This window comes from Coenobita brevimanus, chromosome 54, assembly GCF_032717465.1.
Source record: "Coenobita brevimanus isolate Jiangsu-jjx chromosome 54, ASM3271746v2, whole genome shotgun sequence".
Classification (NCBI taxonomy): Eukaryota; Metazoa; Arthropoda; class Malacostraca; order Decapoda; family Coenobitidae; genus Coenobita; species Coenobita brevimanus.
Window position 1 is genome coordinate 30,209,225 of NC_137007.1, and position 22,940 is coordinate 30,232,164.

The 22,940-nt window shown below is 41.6% G+C and overlaps 1 protein-coding gene across 1 annotated transcript in view; it reads left to right on the plus strand.

Moving 5' to 3' along the window:
* Window positions 1-22,940, plus strand: part of LOC145400941 (WD repeat-containing protein 43) — a 74,820-nt gene that overhangs the window by 42,967 nt on the left and 8,913 nt on the right. Inside the window, exon 9 of the mRNA XM_080273306.1 lies at window positions 1,209-1,360. Within this exon, the coding sequence (XP_080129432.1) occupies window positions 1,209-1,360 (152 nt within the window). The remainder of the gene's footprint in view (window positions 1-1,208; window positions 1,361-22,940) is intronic.

Below are 22,940 nucleotides of genomic sequence, written 5' to 3' on the forward strand. Positions count from 1 at the left end.
CAGCCCTTACCGTGTATAATTGCGAGCACGTTCCGTGAGATCGTGTTCTGTGCGAGTTACCTGTGTATATATATATATATATATATATATATATATATGTATATTTCATCACAAATCAGTCATAAATGACAAAAAAAAAGCACATAAAAAACGCGTACCTACTCTCTGATGGCGATTTGGAGGTGGTGGTGTGGTGTGAGGGAGCAAGTGTGTGGCGGCTGGGCTGAGCGTGTTCAAGGTCGCGGTGGTGTGATGACGGTGGTTGGTGGAGGGAGGAGGGATGATATCTTGTGCCAGAATAAGTGTTGAGTGTGTCTTTGTTTCTTTCACTAATTTTCAATGCCTTGTGAACACAATATTACAACTAAAATAGGAAAAAAAACACAAGAAAGTAACTGATAAAGATCGCCTTATTTTATGTTTTCCATGATATTTATTTTCTAACAAACTTATGTCTGTTTAGGTATTCACGGTTATTTACACACTATTTACACATTATTTCACTGTTTTTAGTACTTCTTGACAATGTGATACTTGCTAAAGGCTGGCTATGGTCAGTACAAGTGTTTTCAAGCACCCATACACTCTCCCCCACACCCCTCATGGCCCCCTAGTAGCCCTCCCCACTACCCCACCCCACCCCACCCTACCTCTCCCGACCCCTACCCCGAACCAGTATCAGCTGGTTCCAAGGCTATACTCTCCCTTTGCCAGCCTCCCATCACCCTCCACCACAGCCCTCCTCCCTGCTGGGCTGCCCTCCCACACCCCTGTCCCCTACCCCGGCCAGCCAGCACGACTCCGTGCACCAGCCATGCCGGGACAATACTCTGAGTCCATATGGCGCTCTATGAAGTTCAGACATACCCGTGAAAAATTAAAACATCATATGACGTGGACTGTAGGCCTCTACCAAACACATCATATGGCGTGGACTGGCGCCTAAGGGTTAAAAACCATTCATGCGATCTGGACTAATGTCTGATATGTCGGAAAAAGTCCAGATTAGCAGGGTGAAGTCCGGATGTCGCTTTTATCAGGATTTCGCATTTTTCGGAATAATTTGGGCCCCAATTAGTCCGTTATAGTGAGGTCTTACTGTAATTGTCTGGAGAGTGTGCAGTAAGAAAGGCATCCCAGGGCACAGTGGGCAGTTGAGGTCATGCTTTACCGCATTTTCATAATGTCACTTTTTCTGTATCCACCAGGGTTTACACTCAATGGATGCGACCCTACTGGAGCCAGTTATAAATCGCAAGGATCCTAAGGAGATCCGCAGGGTTGTTAATAGACTGCCAACCCAAGCAGTTGTTCCCTTAATTAAGTACCTTACATCACTCATAACAGGCCGCAATGTCAAGTAAGTTTAGTTCTCTTTTCCCTTACAATCCTCAGCCATAATTTGTTTTTAGCCCTGGCTGTATGATATCTATAGTATTGTATTTGTGTTGTTGTCATTTGGTTGTATTCAGCATGGGGGAGACCTCCTACAGGAAGTCAGAAAGTCTGTATTAACCCCATTCATGGTGCCTTTTTTTTTTTTTTTTTTTTTTTTTTAAATAAGAAAGAAGGAACCAATGGCCAGGAGCTTGCAAGATTGTTTCCTTAACTCCTTAACCGCGGGGCGCGGGGCGTCACTCGTGACGCTCGGGTGCAATGGATCATACCGTGGGGGCGTCACTTTTGCATTTCTGTGTTATTTTGAATTCACCTGGGCTTTGAAGTGGTTGCTTGTATCATCTGTCAGTACTGCCAGTGTCTAACAATAGTCAGTGCTGCTATTGTCATCTGTACTCTCATCCATTGTTGACAATTTAGCCATTTATCCCCGTTATTGACTCCCCACCATTACCCTCTCCTCCCGCCTGCCCCAGCTGAGCTACGCTAGGCAAATCTTGTCCAGATTTTTCCACTCATTTCATCCATTGGAGCCCTATGCCTTATTCTTATGCAATATAATATATATATAAAAGAAAAAAAGTAATTGATAGTGCCATACACCTGGAATTGGCTAATTATCACCTGGCAACACCCTACATGCACTCGTTTGCTAATTTTCCCTGATTATTTCCCCCTGAAATATGCTGTATGACCTGTTCTCATAATAAAAATATATATAAGAAAGGAAGGGAGTTGCCTAAGTGATATTGACATTCACCTGGAACTACCTAATTTATTATGTATTGTCTAGATTTCCTGCCAATCATTTCATAGCATGTAAATTAACAGCAGTCACCTCGCTGACGTTGTCAACCCTTGGCGGCCCCATATCCGCCTCGTCATTCAGTTCAGTGTTTTCTCTTGAGATGAAAGCACGTAGCACTCGCACCCCTCCATTTCCGCCTCTTCTAGAGGGCCCTTTGACCTCTACCCCTACTAAACCTCGTGTGGGAAGGGGTAAAGGACTAAGTGACTCTGCTGTGGAGCATGAACTGGCTAATTTAACCATGATAATGATGGACAGTGACCACAATCTTTCTGGTGAATCGTGTGATGAGCCAGTGGAGGAAATGGTTATAAACTACGAGTGCTTCAGTGTCCCAAGTTCATCCTGGCTCCAAGGGAAAGGAGCCCTTAGTTACTGGAAGTGACAGTGTATAACATAGTGTAAATAAAATAGAAATGTAAATAATTACTAACATAAGAATATGAGTACAAATACTTGGAGTAATGACAGTGAAAGCTTTGCTCTCTACGCTAGTTTACTGAACAAGAAAGTTAAAGCCTGGAGTGAAAATAAACTACTATTACTGAAGGAAACTTATGGATAAATACTGTAGAAATATATAAGTGTAATAAAATAATAGGCATATAAAGCGTGAGTGTGTGTTTATGAATAATAAATGACAGAACACCAGCGGGGAATGAGCATGCGTGGGATGCTCGTACGTGCTCGTAATTTACATTGCTTTCACAGTTTTTTTTTTTTTTTTTTTTTTTTTTTTTTTTTTTTTAATATGGATTCCAAACTACTTGAAAATGATAGAATAGTGTTTCTAGTGATATTATCAGGCTGTGGTAATCATATTACGGAGTGTCGGGAAGTGTAAAGTGGAGACTTCATTACCCAAATTCAGAAGTCTCCACAAGTCCTACGGTTGTTGACGAAGGCTCAACAAACATCCCAGGGGAAAGCTGAAGGTATGTCTCATATGCATATGTATTTTTAATATTCTAGGACTAATAACTGATTTCTAGCAAATATTTTTAAAAAGTCAGTCGGAGCGCGAATATCCTCGTGGGACGCACAAAAACATCCCCGCAGTGTAGAGGTTAAAGAAAAGAAAAACAAGATAATAGAGAGCCAGATTCAAAGTCTGTTCCTTTTTAGAGGCTTGGACACACTGCGTTTGAAAGACTGGAGATCATGAACAGTTGAAAATACAGACAGAGGGAGATCGTTCCAGAGTTGACCTGTTGCATACATGAAGGACTGGGAGTAATGATTAACTCTTGCATTAGAGTGTTGGACAGAAGAGGGATGAGAGTTTGTTGCTAGACGGGTGTTACCTACCCGGTGTAGTGGGGGAGGGATGTGATCAAACACTTCAGTGCAACAGTGACCATTGAAGTAGCGATAGAAAAGAGATAAAGATGCAACAGTGCGGCAAGGAGACCAAGGTTGAAGGGAGCCAGTAAGAGGAGGATAGTTAATCAGATGAAAAGCCTTTGACTCCCCTTTGTTGAGATGAACTGTATGTAGGGAGCCTCCTGATGCAAAGGAGTTGTAATCTGCATAGGTGAATAAAACCCATGTATAAAGTTAACAACTGTGCAGGGGTAAAAAAGGCATGAAGTTGGCTTAGCACACCTAATCTCTTGGAAGCAGATTTTACAAGAGAGTTAATATGATATATTCAAGATAAATCCCGAGAGAATAAAACCTCAAGTATATTTAACCCCTTCGTTACCGACCCTCCCTCAAACCGGATTTCCTGTTCACTCCTCATGTTCGTGCAGTAATGTATTACTTATTCTTATATATTTCCCTTTCAGTTTATAATATTTTTTTTGTATTGCCAAATACACATTGACCATGAGATATGTATAACAAATTGTAGTAGTAGTAGAAATAGTATTAGTAGTGGTGGTGGTGGTGGTGGTGGTGGTAGTAGTAGTAGTAGTAGTAGTAAGATATATAAAAAATATACATACTGAACATAAATAAAAAGTTTTGTTATTATTTAGTGGTAGGTCTGGCTTTCACCATCCACTCACTCAATGTAGTGCTGCTGTCGGGTGTCTGCCCTTTCCTCTCCTCGATCCTTCTTTCCTTCCATCCTCTTCTGTCTTTCTTTCCTTCATTCTTTCCTTGTCCTTCTGCCTACAGGTGACTTTACACTTCCTCATCTGTCTTTCTTTCCTTGATGACTTTACACTCCCTCATCTGTCTTTCTTTCCTTCATTCTTTCCTCTTCCTTCTGCCTGTGGGTGACTCTGCGCTGAGGGACAAACCAAATGGTTTCTTGTACACCAGGAAACAGTTGACAGTACTACGCTGGGTGGTAACCATATAGCCAGATTTTGGCGCTTGGTGGTTTAGTGGGTAATTACTGCGCTCCAATCGGATTGAACCGGTGAAGGTTTATATCCAAGGGTGGTTGGGGTTGATTGCTTATGTAATGCCACTCAAGGATGAGTGAGGCTGGTCACTCTCATCTTAAATGTCGGGACCAACTGCCTAGCTCCGGGCTCCTACGCTCCTCATGGGGCAATGTAGGATTAGATGATGGATGGATGGATTGTAATTATTTACCTTGTAGTAGTGTGGGCTGTAGGTAAGGTATGTAGTAAATAAATCCGAGGCAGGTGAGGTAGGTAGTAAGTAGACCCGAGATAAGTGATGCAGGTAAGGCAGGGAGGAAGGTGAGTAGGGTGGCGTGCTCTGAGGCTGGCGCACCTGGTGCACTCCACCAGGGTTGGGTCCAAGTACAGGCTACTGTACTGAAGTCCAGGTCCAAGTACCCGGAAATTTTTCAAGTACAAGTACAGCCTTTTTCCAGTTTATTTCAGTCCAAGTCCAAATACATGTCATTGTACTTAAACACAAGTTCTTTATACCGTACAAAAGTGCTCCTGTTTCGAAGAAAGAAATTAAATGATCGTCTCATTCTAAAGGTTAAGTTATTAACACTTTGACCGCTTATTGGGCCATCGATGTACCAAGCAGAAGTTCCTCCCTCTGTGTGTTGGTACATCCTTGGCCTGAATGTCCCTTTTCAAAAACTTTTGAAAACGTGAGTATATAGTCAGTATTTATTTCCATTTGCATTTATTAAAGCTACAGATGTGTTGCAATGGTATTATTTAATACAAAAATACTTATACATAGGTAAGTTATTGATTCATAATCAGCCAAAAAAAAGTTTGTTTTTCATTCATCAGTTTTTACACAAAATCAGTTTTCACACAATACAGGTAGCTCAAATGCATTATAATCAATATCATAGAAAGGCAGGTATCAAATATAACACTTGTGAATGCATTTCTTGTATAAAAAGTATAAAAAATCAATACCCGGTTTTAAAAAAAATTGAGATATTATTTCATAAAACAAAACATAGTTCAAAGATGCACATGAAGCCTTGTAACAATTTATAAACAAAGTAAATGAATTACATAATGTAACAGTAAGTAACTGTAAAGGAAAATACTGCTAAATTAAAAAAAAAATATGTAAAAATTTTAAACCTCATGATAAATGAAAGTTATATAAAACATACAAAAATAATTAACCATTGCACTATATGACTCGTAATTTGCAAAACTGAATATCCAAATATCTAATTTTTGCCCTGTATTAAATAGCCTGTTAGTATGAAGCTGCATGCTTCTCATTGAAACATGGAATACAAAGGTGGAGTTGTCCATCACATCCAACACAGAAGGTTGATACTCTCCTTGCCTTATTGGATGCCACCTTGTATCCTTCTCCAAGTGATATCTTTTCGTAACATCCTCTGCATCTTTTCCTGGTGTTCTTTTTTGGTCCATCTGGCTCTTGAAGAGTGTGCTGCGTTCTTGTGTGTGATATAGTAGAGGTTCTTCTCCCTGATTTGATGTTTTCTTGAGGAATGTTTTTGGTTAGAGACAGCACTAGTGACTTGGTGAAGCTTCTTAGACATATTGTCTTTCCTGAGCAGTAGTATTTATTGTGCAGAATTTAAGCATTAGTTACTGATATCCCAGCTACCATTTCCAGAGCTAGCTTTCTGTACCACTTTTTTGATTGCTGTAGTGGCGAGTAGTAAGAATTTAGTTGGTCAGCAACATCAACACCTTTCTTGGCTTTGTTGTACTCAAGGACACTTTCCAGTTTTACGATGTCTTCCCCTTTCTTATTTTTCTTTCCACTTGGAACCACATCTTTGCTATGTTCAGGTACTGTCAACAGTGTAAAAACATCTCTCTTGTCTTTCCACTTGTAAAATTTTACACCTTGCCTGTTTTCTGCTGCCTTCACTTCTCCTTTCTTTAAGTTTGTTTTTACTATTTCTTTGCACTAGTATTTCCTGTACGATCTTACAGTTCCACATGTGTAAGTTTTTTTGGTCAGAAGATACTCTGCCAGGGTCACTGAGGTATAATAATTGTCAGTATAGATGGTGCATCCCATACCTAACATATTTTCACATAATTTTACCACAAGTGATTCAGTTGCATTTAGGCCAGGAATCTGAACACTCATCCCTTCATGAACCTCCATATTCCATGTGTATCCTTCAGGTGTGCAAGCCTTGTATAACTTCATTCCATATTTTTTAGCTTTGCCTGGAATATACTGTCTGATACCTAATCTTCCTCTAAAAGGTACCATGGGGTCCCTCCTGTTGTTCTCAAAAACTGTGCTTCTGTGCTTACACCCTGCCTAGGCAAACTATTTCGCCTTTGTCTGTCAACTTGTACCTTTCCTTCTTGCTGGAAGTTTGCTCTCATTCAGCCAGTCCCAAAGAAGGGTGACCACTCCCAACCCTCCAACTATCGTCCAATTGCTTTAACGTCCTGTATTTCAAAAGTTTTCGAGTCAATTCTTAATAAAAAAATTTTAAGGCATCTTTCCTATCACAACCTTCTTTCCGATCGTCAGTATGGGTTCCGTCAGGGACGCTCCACTGGCGATCTTCTCACCTACCTTTCAGACTCCTGGTCATCCTCCTTTCGGGACTTTGGCGAAAGCTTTGCCATTGCACTTGACATCTCAAAGGCTTTCGATCGAGTCTGGCATAAATCTTTAATTTCCAAACTGCCCTCCTACGGTTTCTATCCTTCTATCTGTACCTTCATCGCTAGCTTCCTTTCTGGTCGTTCTATAGCTGCTGTCGTAGGACGGCCATCGTTCTTCTCCTAGATCTATCAACAGTGGTGTTCCTCAGGGCTCTGTCCTATCACCAACTCTCTTCCTTTTATTCATCAATGATCTTCTAAGCTGTACATCTAACTCTATCCACTCATACGCTGATGACTCCACCCTTCACCTTTCCATTCGGTTCCCGCAACGCCCATCTCAACAGTTACTTCAAGAAACAAGGGATGAGGCTATGGCACACCTAATGTCTGACTTGGCTCATATCTCTGACTGGGGTAAAAATAATATGGTTGTCTTTAATGCTTCTAAGACTCAGTTCTTACACCTATCAACCCGACAAAATCTTCCACAGGTATACCCACTAATGTTTAATAATATTCAGATTAATCCTGCATCATCCTTGAACATGCTTGGGGTTTCATTTACTCGGGACTTATCTTGGAAAGATCATATTGCATCTCTTGTAAAATCTGCTTCCAAGAGATTGGGTGTGCTAAGCCGACTCCGCTCTTTCTTTACCCCTGCACAATTGTTGACTCTATACAGGGGTTTTATCCGCCCCTGTGTGGAGTACAACTCTCATGTGTGGGGAGGCTCCCCACATACAGCTCTTCTCAATAGGGTGGAGTCAAAGGCTTTTCGTCTCATTAACTCTCCTCCTCTTACTGACTCCCTTCAACCTCTGTCTCTTCGCCGCACTGTTGCATCTTTATCTCTTTTCTATCGCTACTTTAATGGTCACTGCTCCTCTGAACTGTCTGCTTGCATTCCTCCACCTCTACGACGGGCGCGTAGCACCCGTCTGGCAGCAAACTCTCATCCCTTTTCTGTCCAACTCTCTAATGCAAGAGTTAACCGTTACTCCCAGTCTTTCATTCATGCAACAGGTCAGCTCTGGAACTGTCTCCCTCTGTCTGTATTTCCTCCTGCCTATGATCTCCAGTCTTTCAAACGCAGTGTGTCCAGGCATCTCAAAATGATCGGATCTTGAATTTGGCTCTCTATTGTATTTTGTTTTTCTCTTGGAGGGAACTGTTACTGCGGGCTCATGGCCTTTGGTTCCTTCTTCCTCGCATAAAAAAAAAAAAAAAAAAATACTCTCATCTACAGCAAGTTTGGAGCCTGGTTTGTACACAGCTTGAAAATTGTCAATCAGTAGCTCAATGAGTGGTCTGACCTTGTACAGTTTGTCTTGAGAATTTTCATGAGCTGTATTGTCTAGAAAATGTAGAAATCTATAGAGAAGCTCAAACCTTTCCCTTGACATAAGCTTTGGTACAAGGGATCATCATACAAATTACTTTTAGACCAATACAGCTGGATTTCAGGCTTCACAACTAATCCCATGTAAATGATTATGCCATGGAACTTCTTTATCTCTTCTCTGTTGGTGGGTTTCCATGAAACTAGTCTTGATCTACGTGTTACTGGTCCTTCCTCAATTTTTTGTTGTGCATACCTATTTGTTTCGCGAACAATCATATCAATTATTTCATCAGATACAAACAAAGCTGATATATCAGTTGGCTGCACACCAGTTTCATTATGTGCATTATTTACATTGATGGTCATTTCTTCTTTCCCAGTAAAGGCATACATGCGAGGTTTTGGAGATACAGGTCCCCACTCAGATGCAGATGGGGTGCCATTATCAGCATTACTTCCTGTGTTTGAAGCATCTCTTTCTGGCTCCTCAGCTTCATCAACTTGCTCTTCATCTTCAGATTCATCGCTTTCATCTGTTACATCATCCTCTAGGTCATCTGAATTGGCAAGAAAATCTGAATCATCTGATGAAGCTGATGACAGTCCATAAAAGTTGACCGTGTCCATTTCTGGTGGGGAAAAAAAAGGGAAAAAAACCCTTATAATAATGTTACACATAAAAATCAACATATTTGAGAGAGAGAGAGAGAGAGAGAGAGAGATGTGCAGCTTACTGAAATATAAAACTTATTTTTTCGGTACTGATAGGTACATACATTAGAAAATACACATTTTTCTAAAGTAATCAAATGGAACATCAATGTACTAATTCGAAGAGCAACAAGACATCATCAGTAGGTCGCGTATTGGTACCCAGATGCACCGAGGCAACCTCGGTACATCGATGCACCAATACGCAAGGGGAGAAAAATATATTTGTGGTCTGCGATTCGGTATACGTATGTACCACGACTTATACTGCTCTAGCCAATGCACCATCCTCTAAGAGTGAGTCATACCTCCTCTCGCTCTGAAAGTCCGACGGACACTGGCAGGGGAGCGAAGTGAATTTGATGTGGGGAGGGCAAGAGTGCAGGGTTGCCAAATGCGGCGAACGTGTTAAGGTAGAAAGTAGCGTATTAAAATAAAAGTATACTTTATTAATCAGACCATTTCTTGTATGACAGAATATTTTGTCTACTTAATAATACCTTTATAAAGTCCAATAGAATATATAAATTTTTGTTAAATATAATGTACAGTACTTGATTGTACTTGAAAGTCATCATCATCATTATCCGGACCTCCTTTCCCACCCAAGGGCAGGGTGAGGAGTAGCAATGTCCAGGTAGTGCAAACTTGCCCAAATCAAATAGGCCACACTTCCATTTGCTTATCATTCAAGCCTCAGGAATCCTGGCTCTACCGGATACGCCAAAAACATTCGCCACATTCTGCAGCTTCACACAAATGTATCCGACTGAGTCAGTCCGGACGCTGCCATGCTCACAAGGGGTGCCAAAATCCCTGATCATGCACTTCTCACAGCATTCATCCAGCCAGCTGGATCTCTTGTCATTTCCTTAGCCTCACCGACTTCCAAACCTCTCTTCCACAAACACTCATCCACCATATCTCTCCACCTTCTCCTTGGCCTACCTCGCCTCCTCCTTCCTTCAAATTTGCTCAGGTATACCTTTTTCACCACTCTATTGTTAGCCATTCTTTCCACATGACCATACCGTCCAAGGACACACTCTTCGATTCTGGTACCGACTTCCTCAATCCACACCTTTCACGAATCACATTATTTCGTATCCTATCCACCCTCTGTACTCCACATACATTCCTCAGCAGTCCCATCTCCACTGCTCCTACTCTTGACTTTTCATTTTCATGCCACACCATAGTCTCGCACCCATAAGTTAAAGTTGGCACTAACACTACCTCATGTATTCCTCATGCAGCAGCAACAGTCAAGCCTCTTTCTTATCAAGGCCTTCATTGCACCAGCCACTTTCTTGTGTCACTCTACTTTCAACTTCTTTTGCACATTTTCCTCTCTTTTCTGTCACAGTACCCAAGTATTTGAACTTTCTCACCAATTCCAGTCTCCTTCCATTCACTGTGACATCACACTGGGAGTCACCTTCTCTCTCAATAACCATCACTTTACTCTTCTCTATTATTTACTCATAAGGCACGATGCTTACAGACATCAGCAAATCTCTGCACTATAGCCTACCAAGTTCTTGTCCAGTACTTGCAAGCTGTACTGCATCATCAGCATACAACAAAGTTGAGATATTCCACCTATCACCTTTCATTACCAACGCCATACCTTTCTCCATTACTTGTGTTTTTACTTCTCTCATCACCCCATCCATATATATATTGAACAACCATGGGGACATCACACAACCTTGTCGCACAACCACACCGATCGTGAACCATTCACTTAGATGCCCATTAACCCTTACACATGCTTCGCTACCATCATAAAAACTCTTGACAGCACCAAGCAGCTTACCATCTACACCATATATGCACAACTTTCCACAATCCCTCTCTGTCTACTTTGTCGTATGCTTTTTCCAGATCCGTGAATGCCATAAACACCTTATGGTCCTTCTCACAAGTCTTCTTTGCTATCTGTCTCACTGCAAATACTTGATCCACACATCCTCCGCTACTCCTAAAGGACTTCTGATATCTCTCTTACTTTCTCTATAATAATTCTTCCATATACCTTCCCTACCACACTCAATAAACTTATGCCACGATAATTCTTGCACTCACTTCGCTCACCTTTATTTTTGTATAGGAGTACAATCACAGCCTTTTGCCACTCAGCAGACACAGTTTCACTCATCCATGCCTTCTTACATATCTCCAACAAGCATATCTTTCCATTCTCTCCACTACACTTAAGCATCTCTGCATACACCTCATCAATCCCAGGTGATTTCCCATTTTTAAGCCATTTCAAAGCGCTCTTCACCTGTGCTAGTTTCACGTCTCCTGGCACTGCATTCCTTCTCTGCACACCCCCAAAACCTATCATGTTTACGGCTGCTCTGCTCTCTCTGTTCCCATTCATTAAGCTTTCAAAATATTCTTTCCATCTGGTCCTTACTTCATCTCCATTGGTTAGTAACCTACCACCTGCATCTTTCACACTATCACAGTTCTTTCCGTTTTCACTTCTACATTTCCGCACGTCTTTCCAGAATAACTTCCCATTTTCATAGTTCGCATTCATTTTTCTTCCCAGATCTTCGTTTACCTCCTCCTTTTTCCTTTTCACTAGTCTCTTTACATGCTTCTTGCTCTTGATATACTCTTCTTATTTCAACAGAATCCCTATCCTGTAATCACTTATGCCATTTTGTGGTGATTTGAGTATCCGCGGAATTTGCCTTCTGCGGGGGTCTCTGGAACTTAACCCCCACAGATAACTAGGGTCTACTGTGTATATATATATATATATATATATATATATATATATGTATGTATGTATATATATATATATATATATATATATATATATATATATATACTGTATATATATAAAGTATGTAGGAGCCTCTGTGGTACAGTGGTAAAGTGTTCGTTTTTGTACACTGAAGAACGAGGGTTCGTGCCCCACCTGGGTAATAAACTTTGGGAGCATTCCTCTGGCCACATACTGCATTGGCGGACATACGGGTTTCTGTGGTTGAACCAGTGTCGCACACTATAAAATATCCTTGCACCCAGTCGGCTTGTGTGGGCCGATTAAACTTGGTTCACAGACTACACACACATCCAGAGCCACTCCAACATTATAGTTACATTTACAAGCACTTCTCACCCTACATACAATCTCAACTAGACAGCCTAAGCCACTTGATAGAGATTCATTGGCTGTCCCCACTTCGGTCGGGATAGGCTGGTCCTGCAGTGGACACACAAATGGCTGATGAGATGAGATATATATACACTCACCCCCTCCTATCACGCCTAATTGGTCACAGGAAACGCAAGTGATAGCTGAATGCGTGATAGCTGAACTGAACAATTGATGGGAAAAATTGTAATTGGTTTTTCGGTGGCCCATTTTTCTAACTTTTAACCACTTTATGCCTACGATTTCCTGCCAATCTCTCCTCTAATGTGATATAAAGCATTATTATATTAGTAATAACAGTATAATGAATAAATAAACAATATAAAAGGCCATCAAACTTTTATAAGGATTACGGCTTGGGTGGTTTGATGGGTTCCGAGGCTTGGGAGTGGCTTAGTTGCCGCCAGATCTCTTTGGCTGTCTCCATTTCTTTAGTGTCCACAGCTAAAGGGGGTATCACATGGTACCTTATATCAGGAATGGCTGAGGAACATTTAAGTGGAACAAAACTTGGACGCAATCAGACACGTTCCTCATACTGTCGTCAGAGCCCCGTCTCAGTTGTAAACACGTGATTACTTTATCGATATCACAGTTTTTTCGGCACAAGAAATATTAACTCTTTTTAAGGGTTTCAAAACGATTGATATTTATTGTTAAATACAATATTAATAAGTATTCAGCGTTAGGCTAAATTTCAATGCTGTAGTACGATATATTCTTTCGAGCCGAATGGGTTTTTGTCACTGTTTTGCCCGTCGTGTCCTCGGCAGGAATCCTTTCAGATGCATTCCAAATGCCCGTGCTATAATTGAGAATTTTACCACGTTACCGTTCCGATTAACCATCGTATCCTCTGCAAACCTCATATGAAGTGCCGTGTGAATAAGTTTCGCTTAGCCTGTCTTCAAACTCGACGCGTGATAGCGATCTTGGGGTGCGTGATAGCATGTATGGTTGTGCATTTGATGTGTGCGTGATAGCAGATAAGCGTTATAGCTGAACGCGTGATAGCAGGGGGTTGAGTGTATACTGTATATATACTGTACAGTAATCACTCCAATATCCGACGTAATAGAGCCATAGGTAGGTCCGGATATTGGTTCTGTCCGGATATTGGGCCCCAGGTTATGGACTTGTACTTATGGACCCTAACTCAGAGAAACACCTATACAACTCCCTCTGGACATGCATAGCACCTATTTAAGACCCAAATCACACCAATAAGGCAAATAAATGACTGAAATAAATGAAAAAGAAACATAAAATGAGGGTTTAGAAGTATGTTCATACATTAATAAACATTCTGGTTACCGGCTCCTGGATTGGTACTTATGGACCCTAACCTAGCCTAACTCAGAAAAACACCTTCCTACTGCACTTCACACCAGTAAAGGACATTAAAGAGTGAAATGAGGTGTTTGAGGTAAGTATAGGTTGGAAAAAAGTACAGTATGAAACATTCTGCCTACTTACAGCAAGTTCAAATTACGGGCAGGAGAATTTTTTTTTTTTTTTTTTTGGGGGGGGGGAATATTGGATCCCAGGACGATTATGTCCAGGTAGTGGGGATGTTCGGATTTTGGGCATCCGGATATTAGAGTGATTACTGTATTTATATTTATATATATATATATATATATATATATATATATATATATATATATATATATATATATATATATATATACAGGGTGTCCCTGGAGTTATGTCAAAAACTTTGATAAATGACAGATGAGGGAATTCTAAGCAAAAAATGTTAAATGAACATGTGTCCAAATCTCAACCGTTATGGAGCTACAATTACTGATGACCATATGGGCGAAAATGGTCTCCTTCATAATTTGCCCATAAGGTCATCAGTAACTGTAGCTCCATAACGGTTGGGATTTGGACGCATGTTCATATAACATTTTTTCCTTAGAATTCCCTCCTGTATCATTTCCCAAAGTTTTTGACAACTCTCGGTACACCCTGTATATATATATATATATATATATATATATATATATATATATATATATATATATATTTATATATACATATACAGTGCTCGACAAAAGTATTGGGCACCTATGTCAAGGCTCCCAATACTTTTGGCGAAAAAAGAATCACCCTTTTTTGGGGAGAAAAAATTTAGCCAGAAGTTTTGGGTGCTAACATGATGTCACGGCAGCCTGAGGCCTTACTGCGCACTGGTTGCTGGCGCCTCAGTTGCCTGCGGGCTGCGAGAGAGGGGGGAACCCGGCCGCTCCTCCCTCTCGTTTGTGCCATTTTTTACCTAGTGAACCGCAATGTTTTGGCTTTCCCTTTTTTTTTTTTTTTTTTTTTTTTTTTTTTTTTTTAATGCGAGGAAGAAGGAACCAAAGGCCATGAGCCCGCAGTAACAGTTCCCTCCAAGAGAAAAACAAAATACAATAGAGAGCCAAATTCAAGATCCGATCATTTTGAGATGCCTGGACACACTACGTTTGAAAGACTGGAGATCATAGGCAGCAGGAAATACAGACAGAGGGAGACAGTTCCAGAGCTGACCTGTTGCATAAATGAAAGACTGGGAGTAACGGTTACCTCTTGCATTAGAGAGTTGGACAGAAAAGGGATGAGAGTTTGCTGCCAGACGGGTGCTACGCGCCCGTCGTAGAGGTGGAGGAATGCAAGCAGACAGTTCAGAGGAGCAGTGACCATTAAAGTAGCGATAGAAAAGAGATAAAGATGCAACAGTGCGGCGAAGAGACAGAGGTTGAAGGGAGTCAGTAAGAGGAGGGGAGTTAATGAGACGAAAAGCCTTTGACTCCACCCTATTGAGAAGAGCTGTATGTGGGGAGCCTCCCCACACATGAGAGTTGTACTCCACACAGGGGCGGATAAAACCCCTGTATAGAGTCAACAATTGTGCAGGGGTAAAGAAAGAGCGGAGTCGGCTTAGCACACCCAATCTCTTGGAAGCAGATTTTACAAGAGATGTAATATGATCTTTCCAAGATAAGTCCCAAGTAAATGAAACCCCAAGCATGTTCAAGGATGATGCAGGATTAAGCTGAATATTATTAAACATTAGTGGGTATACCTGTGGAAGATTTTGTCGGGTTGATAGGTGTAAGAACTGAGTCTTAGATGCATTAAAGACAACCATATTATTTTTACCCCAGTCAGAGATACGAGCCAAGTCAGACATTAGGTGTGCCATAGCCTCATCCCTTGTTTCTTGAAGTAACTGTTGAGATGGGCGTTGCGGGAACCGAATGGAAAGGTGAAGGGTGGAGTCATCAGCGTACGAGTGGATAGGGTTAGATGTACAGCTTAGAAGATCATTGATGAATAAAAGGAAGAGAGTTGGTGATAGGACAGAGCCCTGAGGAACACCACTGTTGATAGATCTAGGAGAAGAACGATGGCCGTCTACAACAGCGGCTATAGAACGACCAGAAAGGAAGCTAGCGATGAAGGCACAGATAGAAGGATAGAAACCGTAGGAGGGCAGTTTGGAAATTAAAGATTTATGCCAGACTCGATCGAAAGCCTTTGAGATGTCAAGTGCAATGGCAAAGCTTTCGCCAAAGTCCCGAAAGGAGGATGACCAGGACTCTGAAAGGTAGGTGAGAAGATCGCGAGTGGAGCGTCCCTGATGGAACCCATACTGACGATTGGAAAGAAGGTTGTGATAGGAAAGATACCTTAAAATTTTTCTATTAAGAATTGACTCGAAAACTTTTGAAATACAGGACGTTAAAGCAATTGGACGATAGTTGGAGGGTTGGGAGTGGTCACCCTTCTTTGGGACTGGCTGAATGAGAGCAAACTTCCATCAAGAAGGAAAGGTACAAGTTGACAGACAAAGGCGAAATAGTTTGCCTAGGCAGGGTGTAAGCACAGAAGCACAGTTCTTGAGAACAACAGGAGGGACCCCATCAGGCCCATATGCCTTGTTAGTACTGAGGCCAGTGATGGCAGAAAATACATCAACTGAAGAAATTTTGATGTCAGCCATGAGGAAGTCAGAGGGGGGAAGTGATGGAGGAACAGGCTCGGAATCGTCTAAGGTGGAATTGGAGGAGAAAGTCTGTGCGAAGAGATCTGCTTTATCAGTAGAAGAAATAGCTACAGAACCATCAGAGTAGAAAAGAGGAGGGAAGGATGATGAGGTAAAGTTGTTAGAAAGATTTTTGGCAAGGTGCCAGAAGGAGCGGGAAGAATTCGAGTTGGAGAGTTGAGAGCATTTAGTATGGATGAAATTATTTTTAGTAGAGCGAAGAACAGACTTAGCACGATTCCGGGCAGAAACATAAAGATTATGTGATTCAGGGGTGGGTTGGCTCCGGTACCTTTTGTAGGCCTTCTCCTTGTTGCGGACAGCATTAGAACAAGCGTGATTAAACCAAGGCTTTCTTACGTTAGTCAAAGGATATGAGAAAGGAATATATGCTTCCATGCCCGAGAGAATAACCTCTGTAATGCGCAAGGCACACTCAGATGGCTCCCGGCCATGGAAGCAATAATCATTCCAGGGAAAATCAAAGAAGTACTGCCTGAGGGTCTCCCAGTCCGCAGCTCCAAAATGCCACAGACGACGTTTCCCTGGAGGGTCCACAGGCCGTACCGGAGTGATAGGACAGGTTAAGGTAATAAGGTTGTGATCGGAGGAGCCCAACGGAGAGAAAAGATTAACAGAGTAAGCAGAAGGATTAGCTGTGAGGAAGAGGTCAAGTATGTTGGAGCTCTCACCAAGGCGGTCAGGGATACGGGTAGGGTGCTGTACAAGCTGCTCTAGGTCATTAAGGATAGAAAAGATGTAGGCTTGTTCACCAGGTGGATCCGTGAAAGGAGAGGAGAGCCAAAGGTGGTGGTGAACAATGAAATCTCCAAGAATGGAGATTTCAGAGAAAGGAGAAATGGACAGAATGTGTTCCATCGTAGAAGTAAGATAGTCGAAGAATTTTTGATAGTCAGTAGAATTAGGGGATAAGTAAACAGCACAGATATATTTAGTCAGAGAATGACAGGAAAGCCGAAGCCAGAGTGTGGAGAATTCAGAAGAATCAAGGTCAGGAACACGAGAGCAAGATAAGTCGTTGCGTATGTATACACAACAGCCACCTTTGGCTTTGAAATGAGTATAGAGAAAGTAGGAGGATACAGAAAAGGGTTTGCTGTCAGTTGCCTCAGACAGCTGAGTCTCCGTTAGAAAAAGGTGAGGTTTAGAGGAGAGGTGGTGCTCAACAGAGCGAAAGTTAGATGATAGGCCGCGAATGTTGCAGAAATGAAGAAGAAGAGAGTCAGACAGTGGTTCCAGGCACCTCGAGTCGTCACCAGGAGAGGGGCAGATGGCGGGGGCATTTATGGTCCCCCCCCCTGGGGACTCCGAGGCTGGGTGAATTGACGCCATTTTTGGTGAATTTTGAATAGGAAGTGTAGTGTGTACTGTGCATGTAGTTTGGTGAAGATAGTTAGAGAAATTTGTACTGGAGAGCATGCTGGCCTACTCTCTGTGTAACTGAGACACTGAAAAAGTTCAGCAAAGGGGGATGGTCAGGAACTAGTCCTGAGGGCTGATGAAACGGGAGCTCCAGCACTCCCTGTCATCAGCTTTCCATCCACCTCGGGAGTACTGCCCTGCTCGACTGGTGCTACAGTCTACTCCCTACTTTCATATGGCCCCTACCCGTGACTTGTTTAGTGAAATAATCTCACAGATCATTGCTCTAAAGGAGGCAGGCCACCCCACGAAGGAAATTAGTGATTTGGTTGGTGTGGCTCAGTCGACAGTGCGGAGGTGGTGTGCCCATTACAGAGTGGAAAACTGGTGACATTCCTACAAAGAAACCACGGTCTGGTAGGCCCAGGAAAACTTCCCCGAGGTCTGTTAATGTGCTCAAACGTGCAGTGGAGTCTAATCCTCATGTGACTACAAGGAGAATTAAGGTGAGCAACCCGGAAGTGTTTGGCAAAGTTTCAGTGTGCGCTGTTTCTCAAAGAGTCCATGAACTTGGTTACACAAGCCACAGGCCTGTGAAAAAGCCTCTTCTTACACGTAACCAGCGACTTCATAGGCTTGCCTTCGCTAAGAAGTACCTTACCTGGGGTGAGGAGCAACGGTTGTCAGTGTTGTGGTCTGATGAGGTAACCTTTACCGTTACCTGTAATCGAGGAGCACGCGTGTACCGGTGTATCATTAAATCGTGAGGACCATGAAAACCTGAGGACGAGAGCACCAGGCACACCCCAAAAATTCTCTTCTCGGCTAATTTTCACCATTCATAAGTGAATTCATCGCCATAAAACCTACATCATCATCTTTGTCGATGTTTTTTCCAGCTGATAAGCATGAAAAAAAGGAGGGAAAATCAAATACTAGCACCTTAAGGCGAGGAAAATATATATTCACACACAGTTAAATGAATTCCCAACGTCACCCTTTTTTTCATGCTTATCAGCTGGAAAAAACATCGACAAAAACGATGATGTAGGTTTTATGGCGATGAATACAATTATGAATGGTGAAAATTAGTCGAAAAGAGAATTTTTGGGGTGTGCCTGGTGCCCTCGTCCTCAGGTTTTCACGGTCCTCACGATTTAATGATACACCAGTGCAGAGGTAGTGAACCGCTTGACCCCGTTACGTGGAAAGCACAGTTAAACACCCTGATTCACTAATGGTATGGGGTTGTTTCTCTGGTAAGGGGTTGGGGAAGCTTGTTGTGCTTCCTAGGAACTGCAGAGTGAATCAGGACGTTTACCAGGAGCTGCTTTGTAACCATTGACCTGAGTCCTTCAAGCTCACAGGTGCACGAGTGTTTCAGCAGGACGGTGCACCTGCTTATAAAGCCAAATCTGTCACCAACTGGCTTCGTGACTGCGAGATCTCCTTCATGAAATACTGGCCAGGCAATAGCTCAGACCTTAACCCAATAGAAAACTTCTGGTACCTCGTAAAGAAGAATCTCCAATGGAAGGACGTGAGCTCTCTGCCTAAGCTGGAAGCAGCCATTTGTGAATCCTGGGCAAGTATATCACCCCAGGACCTGAGGAACCTGGCCCTTTCACTTCCATGATGTCTCAGGTCCGTGAAGAGGCGCAAAGGAAACCCTACCAAGCATTAAAGGTAATTATAATGCATTATTTACATATTCTTTCCGTAGTTGAAAGGTTTGTTTTGTTGGGGGGGCGCCGGGCACCACATACTTCTTTTGAGCACTGTATATACAGTATATATATGTAAATAATCATATCATCATCATCATCATCATCATCCAAACCTACATCACCCCACGAGGAGCGTAGGAGCCCGGGGCTAGGCAAGTTGGTCCTGACATTTAAGATGAGAGTGACCAGCCTCACTCATCCCTGAGTGGCATTACGTGAGCAATATACCCCAACCATTCCTTGGATATAAACCTTCACCAGCTCAATCCGATTGGAGCACCATAATTACTCATTAAACCACCAGGCGCCAAAATTTGGTTATGTGGTTACCACCCAGCGTAGTAAATGGTTTCCTGGTGTACAGGAAACCATTTGGCTTGTCACTCAGTGTAGAGTCACCGACAGGCAGAACATAAGAAGAGAGGATAACTGCAGTAGGCCGGTTGGCCCATGCTAGGCAGCTCCTAGAAGAGTAACTGAACTACTAGAATGAGATAAGCACAGCAAAGAAGAAGGCTTTCCCCCCCCCCCCCAAACCCTCCAGCCAAAGCCTGCAGGAAAAAGTTGGAAAGAACACCACGCAGTATTGAAAAACTGGTGTGGACATTTTATAGGAAAGTGTGAAAGGAGAATAGAGACTATCGTAGTGTAACCTGAAAAGGAAAAAGTGTGAATTAGTATTGGTTATAAGATTTTTTTTTTTTTTTTTTTTTTTTTTTTTTTTTTTAATACCCACCCCTTATTTGTTATATGCATATCAAGCCTATGCTTGAAACTCTCGATGGAAGAGGCATCAACTACTTTACTTGGTAGCTTATTCCATTCATCTATTACTACCAAACCAATTTCTACCTATTTCCTTACTGAAACGGAATTTTTCTAGTTTGAAACCATTACTTCTAGTTCTATCCTGTATGCTCACTTTAAGTACCTTGCTAATATCTCCCGTATTTATACCCTTCATCCACTTAAACACCTCAATTAAGTCTCCCCTTACTCTATGCCTCTCTAGTGAGTGCAGACTTAGTCTTTTAAATCTGTCTTCATATGACAGGTTCTGAACATCATGTATCATTTTTGTCATTCTTCTCTATACATTTTCTAATGAGTTAATATCCATTCTATAGTAAGGACACCAAAATTGTACTGCGTAGTCTAAATGCGGCCTTACTAATGCTAGATAAAGTTGCAGTATTTGATGACCTGTTGCTCATGCTTTTTTAAATAAATCCTGGGACCCTATTTGCTCTATTTCTCATTTTAATACACTGTTGCATTGGTTTGAGGTTGTTACTAACCATAACTCCTAGATCTTTCACATTCCAATGTGCTAATTTCTTTGTTATCTAAGCTGTATTTAGTATCTCCAGTGGTCTTGCCTGTGTTAAACACTTTCCATTTTTCAACATTAAATTCCATTTGCCAAGTTTCAGACCATTTGGACAATATATCGAGGTCCTTTTGTAAGTTATGGCAATCGTCAGTCGAGTTAACCCCTACACCGCGGGCTTGTTTACCAATGACTTGCGTGTGCCGCGGGGTTATTTGGGCTCTGGCAGACTCTCAAAAAATATTTGCCAAAAATCGGTTATTAGTCCTAGAATAATAAAATTACATATGCTTATGGCACATACCTTCAGCTTTCTCCTGGAATGATTGTTGAGCCTTCGTCAGTTACCGTAGGACTTGTGGAGACCTCTGAAGTAGGGTAACGAAGTCTCCACTTTACACTTCCCGACAACCCATAATATGATTACCACAGCCAGATACAAACACTATAAACTCTATTCTACAATTTTCAAGTAGTTTGGGATCCATACTAAAAAAAAAAAAACACTGTGAAAGCAATGGAAATTACAAGCGCGTCTGATCGTCGCACTGGCACTAGTTCGCTCTTAGTAGTCTGTCATTTATTATTCATAAAACCCCTCACACTTTATATTTCTATTACTATATAACACTTATATATATCTACAGTCTTTATTCATAAGTTTCCTTCAGTAGTATTAGTTTATTGTCACTGTAGGGATTCAATTTCTTTCAGTAAAATACGTAGCATTCACTTTCTCGTCCTGTATACTGGCATTGAGAGTGAATGTCACTTTCATCTTCACTCTCATAACTCATAGCATTCAGACATGCTAGAGTGAAACTTTCACTTTCATTACTCCTAGGGTATATACTCGTATTCTTATAATACTACTCATTTACATTTCTATTTACGTTCTCTATTTTATTTACGTTATTTACATTTCTGTTTTATTTACACTGTGTTGTGCACTGTCACTTGAAATAACTTATAAAACTGTTTTCCATTGTTCACGTATATTTACATTCATTACTTTCACTTGCTGTTTACACATTATTTACACATTATTTACAGTTCCACTTGCACTGTTTTACTCAATAGAAAGATCGTAGTCACTCTTTTATCAATTGTCAGCCCTTTACCTCTTTCCACACGAGGTTTAGTAGGGGGTAAAGGTCACAGGGCCATTTGCATGGGGGTGAAAAAAGGCCTTGAAGTCAGCAAGAAGAAACATACGTACTCTCACTTCGGAAGTTGAGAGTAACCTGATAACGGAGGGCTAGCGTGGAGGCCTGCTAAGGGGTTATTCAGGGTTACCAATATTACTTCTTGAAACAGCTAAGTCTAGCACTGATATGATTGGCAGGAAATCTAGACAATACATTATAAATTTGGTAGTTCCAGGTGAATGTAAATATCACTTAGGCTTCTCCCTTCCCTCCTTACATGTATATTTATTTCGAAAATAGATTAGAGGCCTACTTAGGAGATACATTTTCAGAGCTACCAATGTTAGATCTTGAAACATCTTTGTTTAGCACTGATATGATTGGCAGGAAATCTAGACAATACATTATAAATTAGGTAGTTCCAGGTGAATGTAAATATCACTTAGGCTTCTCCCTTCCCTCCTTACATGTATATTTATTACGAAAATAGATTATAGGGCATATTTCAAGGGGAAAAAAACAGCGAAAATTAGCGAATGAGTGCACGTGAGGTGTTGTCAGGTGATAATTAGCCAATTCCAGGTGTTTGGCACTCTCACTTACCTTATTTCTTTCTTGTATATATTATTTGGTATAAGAATAGGACATAGGGCTTATTTCAATGGATGAAATCAGTGAAAAATTCCAGGGAAGATTTACTTAGCGTAGCACGGCCGGGCAGGCGAGAGGATAGGGTAATGGAGGGGGGGTAGGGAGGGGAGTCAAGAACGGGGAGAAATGGCTAAATTGTCAACAATGGATGGGAGTACAGATGAGATCAGGAGTGCTGACTAGTGTTGGACATTGGTAGTACTGATAGATGATACAAGCCCCCACTTGGAAGCCCGGGTGAATTCAAAATAACACAGAATCACAAAA